The sequence below is a fragment of the Ictalurus furcatus genome, chromosome 2 (genome assembly GCF_023375685.1).
Source record: "Ictalurus furcatus strain D&B chromosome 2, Billie_1.0, whole genome shotgun sequence".
NCBI lineage: Eukaryota > Metazoa > Chordata > Actinopteri > Siluriformes > Ictaluridae > Ictalurus > Ictalurus furcatus.
The window spans coordinates 26,348,744-26,358,345 of record NC_071256.1 but is presented as its reverse complement, the minus strand read 5'-3'; the positions used below and the strand labels follow the sequence as shown (position 1 = coordinate 26,358,345).

Here is a 9,602-nt window from a genome sequence, read left to right as displayed (position 1 = left end):
TAAGGTTCATTATTCTCCTCGGCAAAATGTTTCGTGTTGACCTTTTAATTCTGCTGTAACCAGAACAACCTTCAGGAACTGTAATTCTAGTGCTCAATGTTTTTTTTTTGTTTTTTTTTTGTTTCCTTTTTTTTTTTTCCTTTCTTATGCTTGCTTAGATAAGGGAATGATAAAGGTTTGCATGACTCTGGACCCTTGGAGAAACCAGTGCAATGTGCAGGTGACAGGTTATTGTTTATTTTAAGGTTTTCTTTTGTCTTTTTTTTTTTTTAAATTTCTTTTTAATTCGGAGCTTCTCACTATAGTGTTAGCAGGCGTAGCTTTTTGTGAGTTTTCTGTTAGGTCAGTGTGGATCGATGTTCCATCTTCTTTTTCAGTAGTAGTTTGTGAGCTTCGTTTTGCATCTAGAAGTACTCCATTAAGAAACCATACTCCAGCCTGACCTTCCTGTAAACTAAGAGAATGTGCCGCTAATGCTTTTAAAAGCACATGTGAATTATATGTTAAGGTGTTGGAACCTGTTAAGGGGTTTTAATGCACTTTCTCTTATAAGGAATTTCACACAGTGATGCAACAGGCTTGGTTAAAGGCGAGCTAGGCGTAACGACACAATTTCACAGCGTAATAAACACGAGATGACGGCACACGGTGTTCTTCCACAAGCGTGTAAACCGTTTAACTGGTAGTCCCCTGTACTTGACTGCTTTTATGTAACCACAGTAGACAGGTTCGAATATTTGATAAAGCCATGTGTAGGCATGTTGATGTGGATGATGAATGCGTAGTCTAAATTAAGTGGCAAGTCTAAAATCTTTTTCAGTTCTGATTCGTTAGTTTTACCCTGTGCACTGTGACTCAGCTTGTAGTTAAATGTAAAAGCAAACGAGTGACTGACTTTACTGAAGAATAGGTTTTTTTTGTGTAGCCATGTTTAGGCAGTATATACTGAATTTAGATTTTTTTTTTCTTTTGGCCATCTTTATAAGACAAACACAGGTATGAGATGCATATAAAGAATTACACTGTTTCCCAGACAAAGCCAATAGTCAACACTTGCAGTTTGTTCACCATGTCTTTGCTGTATTAAGCGGATTTGACCGAGGCCTTATAGGATGCACACAACTGACTTTCTCTGCACAACCCTACATATTTGGCTTTAATACCAAAAACGTACATAAAGCAGAGGCTGTTTATATAGCCATAAAAGCAATAGCCATGTCTTGTCTAGACTGCAGACGCTCGTGTCTTCAAGGTCCTCCAGGTTTGCATTGTCTTATTCAAACTTGTAAAGTAAAACTGTAACATGCATGAAATGAAGACTCGGTGTGGTGCTTGTTTAATCTTTCTTCTGGATTTCACTCCCTGTGATGAGATCATTTGACCACCACTGAGCCAGTAATAGGTGATTTTTTTTGAAGTACCTTTTTAAAATTTGCTTCTTCAATAATAGCATTGACAATCTAATTTCCACTATCTACTTTTTTGCAAACTGCTCCTTCCTCAGGACTCCAGAAAGAAGTAAATGACACAGCACGTGTTTGATAGGCATTCAGAGGTGGGGGGGGAAATTACTCTAACTAATATAGGTTTGTGAAGAACATCCTAACGTGTGCAGGCCAGCCAAATTGATTGGAATCAAATAAATACTTCGCTGTGAGCTCCCTGTTACAAGAAATACTTTTTATTTAAAAAAAGAGCAAAACAAACTCTTTTCTGCAATATAATTTGTCCACATGAGCTTTTTTGGTTACATAATTTTCTTTTTTTTTTATTTTATTTAGTTGTATTTTGTGTTTTATAAGCACAAAGGTTTATTTGGACTTTAAAAGTTTTTTTTATTTTCTTTTTATTTAAAGAATTTTGTTTGTTGTTTATCAACCAGTTCTGATGAGCATTATTATTTTTTTAATCAACCAATTCCAACAAGCAATTAAGATGGAAGCAGGGGAATGCATTTGAGCCTGTACTGTGTACTTTAGAAAACAAATCTGCTGAATGCTGTAGTGTTTTTTATTTTTTTTCTGTTTTTTTTCTCCCCTCTTCCTCACTGTGGTGCAAACTCATTTATCTCTCATCACCTTTCTATTTTAATTCTGTGAAACGGGGAAATAAATTCTTTTCTACCCATGGGGAAACAAGTGTACCGTCTCATTTCAGTTAGTAGAACAAATGTTTAACATGTGCATGTTACAGTTAGACTGTTGTAATTTCTGATTAAGAAGTGATTAATTTAGGATGTATGAAATGTTTCACTTTGAGAACGTAATCCAGTTGATGAAAGTGCATATGGACTTTTTTTTTTCTGAAGTCTAAAAGTTTCCATTAAAGTCCTACAAAAGTCAACACAAACACTTTTTCTGTTTATTTTTTTTTATATTCTGTGATACTGGAACATCTCATTTTTACAATATCTTAATATATTTTTGTTTGCAGTTTATCTTGTTATTCAGTATGGCCAAAAACTTGTACACAAGTTACTATTTATGTTCACACTGATTTGTCTATGGCAGCAGTCCCCCAGTCCAGTGCTGGAGGACCTGTGTCCATCTCAGTTTGTTGGTTTACATGAAAGAGTGTCCCACAAAATGACAATTTTTTACAAATAGAAAAAAAAACCCCACCCTGTGTTTAGATTTCTGTTTTTTTTTTGTATTTAATAGGGGGCAGTGAATGTTAATGACCAGTAATTTGCACACTATAAAATTAATGACTCATTTATGTGGACTTGCTTACCTTTTCTTGTTAAGATTCTATAATATACTGACAGCTTTTTTATTAGGAAGAGCTGTACAACTGCACGTTTCATGCCTTTATCTAATCAGCTGATCATGTGGCTGCAGCACAATGGAAAAAAAATCGTGGTGTTACAGGCTAAGGGTGTTGTGTACTTTCTCACACAGTCTCTACAGTTTACACACAACTTTTAATGAAAGATTTTTAAATGGAATCTGTTCTCTAATTTCCATTATGTTTTCTGTTTTGTAAGTCTGGTGCTCGCTGGATCCCAGTGACTAGTCGTGCTCTAACTGGTTTTCAATAAGGAAACTATAAAACATGGAATTCATAGTGTCAAAAATAACACAAGGAAAATATAGTGCCTTATGTGCCTTAGAGGCACAGAGCTGAAAAATGGAAACCGTCTTGGATAAGTAAACTGCCTGAACAGCTTTAGTGCCCTTCGGCATAGATTATACACGCCTCTGAAGCTGTACTGGACACATGAACTCATAAAATTCAAAGGTGTTTTGATTATGGTGATTGAGAGAGCTGGCTAACCCGAAAATCCCTCATACTGTAGATCACAGCGAAGGCACGTGAGCCCTCGTGACCTGCGAATGGGGGCGTGGTCTTTCTGGACGAGACCACGCCCACCACGATAGAAACGTTTCACCACACCTTAAAGGTGCTCAGTCGGAATGACGTATTAATATACAGTGACAAACCATGCCAGCAAAAATGTCCTGCAGAATCACACAGCCACCACTTTTTAATTGTAATTCGTCACTAGTTTTCATGTTGTAACGCTTTCTTTTTAATTGTATTACCATAATACACGGACATTGACTTGGCCAATCGTTTGCGCATGCGCAGTGTGGTTTTGCGCGGCCAACCTGAATGCTCTCGTCAGTCTTCGAGAAGCTGCGGGAAATATGGCGAGCTATATACAGCGCTTTTTACTATGTACTCGCGCGACATGTGCTTGGAAGATTGTTACTTGATAGTGCTGAATATTAGGCCAAATAAGACCACTGTCTATATTTCATACATTTGTGTGTTTTTGTGTCTTGTCAGCTAGCATGCTAACCCATGACTAGCTCCATCAGTTTGCTACGTAGCGGCGGATTTGATGAGCTGTGCGGTAACTGAAACAGCAGCCAAGAAGCACCGGGTGAGTGCTGCTCTTAAATTAAGGTTAAACGCTGAGTGTATATGATGATATAATGCTTATATATCAAATGTATTAGAAGTTAGCTTGCTAGTCTGCTTGCTAGCGGTGTAGTTGGAGTTGTTGAGCTTTTACAAAACATTTGAACTACTAGCTAATTGTTTTGTTTTGACCGCAGTGTTTGTTTTGTGTGCTTGTCAGTGTCAGGTGTGTACACATTAACTAGTTAACTGACTCCCACTGTTCTTCCTGCAGGTTTCAGCTGTGGAGTGTTGTGTTTGAACAGTTTGACAACATGGCTGGTGGCATTACAGAGACAGGAGAGCCATACTCCCCTTTTGTAAGTGTTTCACTGAAGCTACGTGTCTTTCTAGAAGTTTTAAAATTCTGAAAAAAAGCGGCGTTATTTCATGTCCTTCTCTTCAGTGTACTTTGTTTTTATGTACAGTATGTCTGTCAGTATTTTATGTTTATTGCATGTAGTACATCCAAGAGTGTAGGCAAGACACATGGAGATGGTGAATAGGGTTTCTTTTTCTTTTTTAAAAAAAGAATAAATATCAAGTGTCATTTCTTATTTTTTTAAATCCTTGAAATACCATGCACTGTTATAGAAAAATGGCATAATTTTCTTTTAATATCAAATCTAACAATCCAACAGTAATTGACATTTTAGGAAATTCTAGATGAGTTGGGAAATTTAGCATGTAACATTTTAATTATATTCTGCTGAAATGAATGAAATGACTCAGAAAAAAGATTCGTTCATTTTGCTGAACAAGATTCAAAGATCCGAGTCAGTAAAATGATCCGAACTTCCCATCAGTACAGGAAACAAGCTTTTTGTGGATATATCAAATTGATTGTGTTGAGCGGGCGGAGCTCAAGCCTTCTTCAAAAGCCTTTTTCGGATTGGATTAGTTTATCTGGGAGTCACCCGTAATACTTTTTTTTTTTTTTTTTTTAAATTAAATTTTTTTTATATAAATATATGCACGTTTCCTCAGTGATAAAACTCTCCCATCCGGATGGCAATATCGTTACCATGGGAGAAGTGAATTCCTAGCAGGTTGTATTTTCTACACACTTGGATGTTTGTGTCACTTGGTCATATGATCACATTTCATTCACAACATGGTGGTCAAAGAGGCAGTGGAGTAGAGAAGAGATGCTGGCTCTTATTTTGCTTCAGGGTGAAGCAAAGTTCCAGCAACGAAAATATAATAATCTCAATGTATACGAGAAGCATCCATGTTCTGTTTTGCGACTCAGGACATGCTTAATATCTGAGGAAGGAGTACTGATGCACACACTGTGAGATTAAATGTGACAAGCAGTCAAATGTCTTATGTTTTATTTTTTCTTTTCAACACGAGGTGACCTGCATAGAAAGTTACAGAAATGTGAATCCAGACAGGACTCAAATGATCAGACAACTGTCAAGTTTGTTGGAAAAACAGTATGTAATTCTGGCTGTAATTTACTCAGCAGAGGATGGACAAAAACACAAATAAAGCTGAGATAGACAGTAGGGATGCACCGAATGTTCGGCAACCGAAATTAATAAGTGAAAAGGCTGAATAAATTTGACCGAACAATGATGTGTTTGATGAATCGACCAAATAGCCTAGCAACCAGAGTGAGACGCGTGAATGTCACGACCTCCATTTCCGGCAGCGCACTCGGAGAGATGAGGGGGCACGCGCATGCACGAGCTACGTGCACGAGTGCTCAGCAAGCGCATGCTCTTCGGATGTTGACAGCCATGATATTGTTTACTGTGGACACGTGCATTTGTTTTATTTCTGTTCCGGAGTATTCTGTCACGTCGCGAGATGTAAGGGAGTAGAGTACGGAAGCAGGTAGAGGCGTATTTATTTAAGGGCAGGCAGACAAATCCAAAAAACGTAGTCGTTCAGCGTAAGGTAAGCAAACCAATTAGGGTGATTTTACATTTGTTTTAAACGGCCTGAACAATGTTGAGTCAACATGACTTTAATGAGCAAAAAGCTGCTGGATCAATCAGTACGTTTACGTGGACAACAATAATCCGATATTAACCCGATTAAGACAATACTCTGATTAAGAAACTACCATGTAAACACAGATTATTGATGACCTTAATCCGATAAAAGTCATACTCGTAAACACATTGAATTAAGACATGTGGAGTATTCCTGTTTTAGTCGCATTATTGATGTGTATCACAGACATGTAAACACCTTAATCACACTATTAACGTCGTGTGAGTTTTCACCGCATTTTGCAACAGGACACGTACACACACGGCAGTGCTGAACCGTTTGATGGCAAACAAGAGAGCACGGCAGCGTCCGAAATCGCGTACTTACCTACTGTATAGTAGGGGAAATACATGTATTTCAGCTACTATATAGTAGGTAAGTACGCGGTTTCGGACGCAGGCCAAGGCTTCAAGCAATCGTCTATGTGCACGTACAGCATGACAAATAATTAACTGCACTTGAAGCTTTCATAAAAATTTAAAAGTGAAACACCCAAAACTGTAAACGGTACCATAACGAAGACGAACTGTATGTTGATGCGTGAAATTCTGGAGGAACGTCTGATGGCGTGGCGCGGTGATGTAATGACGTGTGCCATTAATCGCTCTATGTTCTATAACATATAAAACGGGAACATGAGAGGAATATTCTAAAAGCGACTCATGTAAACACCTTAATCACAATATTGTCTCATTAATAAGGTCAATAATTAGATTACTGCTGTCCATGTAAACATAGTCACTGTCAGAGATGAACATTGTTTCGATGACGCGAGAGACCTCGATCATGCGACGATTATACGTCATTGTTATTTGGGAAGGCTGCCTGCATACATACCTGACGCAGATGGGGCAAACAGACACGAGCTAGTTAGGCAGTCGAAAACTTTGCATTTCTCTGTCTGCACTTTTGAAAGATGCTTTGACAGATTGCTTGTGTTTCTGCCCTTACAAGCAAAAATCTTGTTGCACTTGTGGCAACGAGCGTTGTCTACATCAACTCTAATTAAGTGTAAGTACACTTTTGAGCGTTTGGTTCTCTCCGTCTCGTCACTCATTCAGCGGGAACTTTCGTGTTGTGTGCGCTCTTGCTGTTGCATGTGATGGACAGCCTCCCCGCATGAGAGATCTCACTTCTGGATTGTCACTAACGAAAATGCAGACGAATTTCTTAATATTATCGCAAATTAGAAATGGTTGGTGAGATAAAATGTGCAAGATAACGTTTATTTAGCAATAATAAATAAGAAATATATTTTCGTAATTTCTCCAGTACCGAAAGCAGAACCGATAGCATCAGAGCTTATCGATGCTACGGTCTTTCATAATTTATCACCGGGGCCAGTTTAATACCGGGTTTCGGTACCCATTCCTAGGGACTACGTGTCCTCAGTGTCCTGTTCTAACCTAAATAAATAAGGACAATGGCGGTGGTGTTCACTGGAAATGATGCCACAGAAAATGTTCTGTTTGTGTTTTGAACCCAAAAGGTCTGTGTCAGCACTAAATTGTAGGCTTGTCTGACCAGTTCTTATCCTTAACCAATATACTGTAACAAAACCTGCTGTTTGTTTATAGCTTTAACTTTTTATGTAGTATTCAGTATGTATTTGTTCATTTGAGTTACCTCTAAATTCAGAAGCGGAAGCTGTTATTTGTCACATACACGTTACATTCATGTGAAATTCTGTTCTTCACATATCCCAGCTTGTTAGGAAGTTGGGGTCAGAGCACAGGGTCAGTCACGATAAGGCGTCCCATAATACGGGAGCAGAGAGGGTTAAAGGTCCAATTGCTCAAGTGGCAGCTAGGGTTTAAAACTTCTGACCTTCTGATCAGTAACCCAGAGACTTCACTATTGAACCAGCACTTCTCCAGAGCTAAACAGTTTGATATTCAGACTTTCTTCATAAACCATAGCAAAGGCAGAGTTCTCATGTCAGTCTGAGCAAAAGTGTCAGGTGAAGCATGTGATTTTAAACCACTTACTCAAGTTACTTATTCATCAACTGGGAAAGAGGAAGTGCTAAGGTCTGAATACAAAGCACATGTATGTTTTTTTGCACAAGTTACGAAAACCAATAGCTGCGTACGTTGTAGAAAAAACGGTCTCTGCTATTGTAAAGGCTTTAAAGAGACTGACATCAGCAGGATCTCAAGAAAGTCTCAGTGCTAGGGATTGGATTTGCATTATGCATGAAATATCTCAGTAGATATCTGTAATCCTGAGGTATTTGGTTTTATTTTATGCACACTACCGGTCAAAAGTTTGGAGACACTTGACTGAAATGTTTCTCATGATCTTATAAATCTTGTGATCTGAAGGTGTGTGATTAAATGATTGAAAGACAAAAATATAAATCATTTTGTTGTAGACAAAAATATAATTGTGCCGACAAAACCTAACATTTTTTATATATATATATATATATATATATATATATATATATATATATATATATATATATATATATATATATATATATATATAAAATTAATGGATGACTTGTATTCCGAAAAGCAGCCGATAAGTGTCCAGCATAGGTGGGAACTCCTTTAATACTGTTTAAAAAGCATCTCAAGAAATCGGTTGAGAAAATGCCAAGTATACATTTATGGCAATTCTAGACAAAAAGGGTGTATACTTTGAAGATGCTAAAATATAAAATTATTTTCATTTAGTTGATTTTTTTTTTATCACAACAGAATTCCCATACTTTCATTCATGCTATTCCAGAGTTTTGATGTCTTTATTATTTTTCTAAAATGTTTGGGGGGGGATAAATACATAATGAGTGTGTCTAAACTTTTGACCTGTAGTGTACATGCCTGTATTTAAAGAGAATGATATGGAAGACTTATACATTGGACCTAATTTGAAAAATCTTTAATAGCAAAAATTGTATTTTGATCTATAGACATATCTGTCTCTTGCATTTTGGACTGAAACTCTTCATGTATGTATACAAAACAAAATGGATAACTGAAACAGATGTTGCACACTAGAGCATTCAGTGTAAACGAGTTACTGTTTACTTAATTTTACTGTAATTCAGCGTATCAAGTGTATTACGGAGCGTATTAAGACACTGTGTTGTTTGTCGATGAGTTTGATACAGTTTGAGTAAGTACTGGCATCAAAAGACTATGGCGTCATAGTGCTGTATAAAGCTTTGATAGATCCCTTTTTAAAAAAAAAAAAAAACGCACTTCATTTTACACAGTATTTGCTGATACATAGTCACATTTTCAAGTTCTAATGCTCTGTATGTGTGTGTTTGAAAACACAGGTTGGCTTGGTCTACATGTTCAACATAATCGTGGGCACTGGTGCTCTGACCATGCCCCGAGCCTTCGCCACGGCAGGTTGGGTTGTCAGCCTGGCACTCATCTCATTTTTGGCTTTCATGAGGTAGGTGGTGTAAGTGTATATAATCACATGTAAGGGCTGTAATGCACTATATGGGTGTTTTGAGGGAGCAGGGTTGCTCTGACACTGGATAAATGCAAGCTTTATTAAGACAAGTCTATGTGGGGAAACATATTTTAGTTTTTTTGTTGCATGTCCCAATCCCCCCCCCCAAACCTAAAGATTATATATTGTGAGTTTCACAGTAATATTGAAAAGAACACATTTTACAATTTTATAAAGTTGTTTTAATTAATCCATTAAATAATTGCATACTTATGTCA

At 37.4% G+C, this 9,602-nt stretch overlaps 1 protein-coding gene across 1 annotated transcript in view; it reads left to right on the top strand.

Annotated features, from left to right (window-relative positions):
- The first annotated feature begins 3,801 nt into the window (after positions 1–3,801).
- The window catches only part of tmem104 (transmembrane protein 104), a 66,291-nt gene continuing 60,490 nt past the window's right edge, over positions 3,802–9,602 (top strand). The window contains exons 1-3 of the mRNA XM_053611482.1: positions 3,802–3,889; positions 4,142–4,226; positions 9,200–9,321. Coding sequence (XP_053467457.1) covers positions 4,182–4,226; positions 9,200–9,321 — 167 coding nt within the window. The 5' untranslated portion in view covers positions 3,802–3,889; positions 4,142–4,181. The remainder of the gene's footprint in view (positions 3,890–4,141; positions 4,227–9,199; positions 9,322–9,602) is intronic.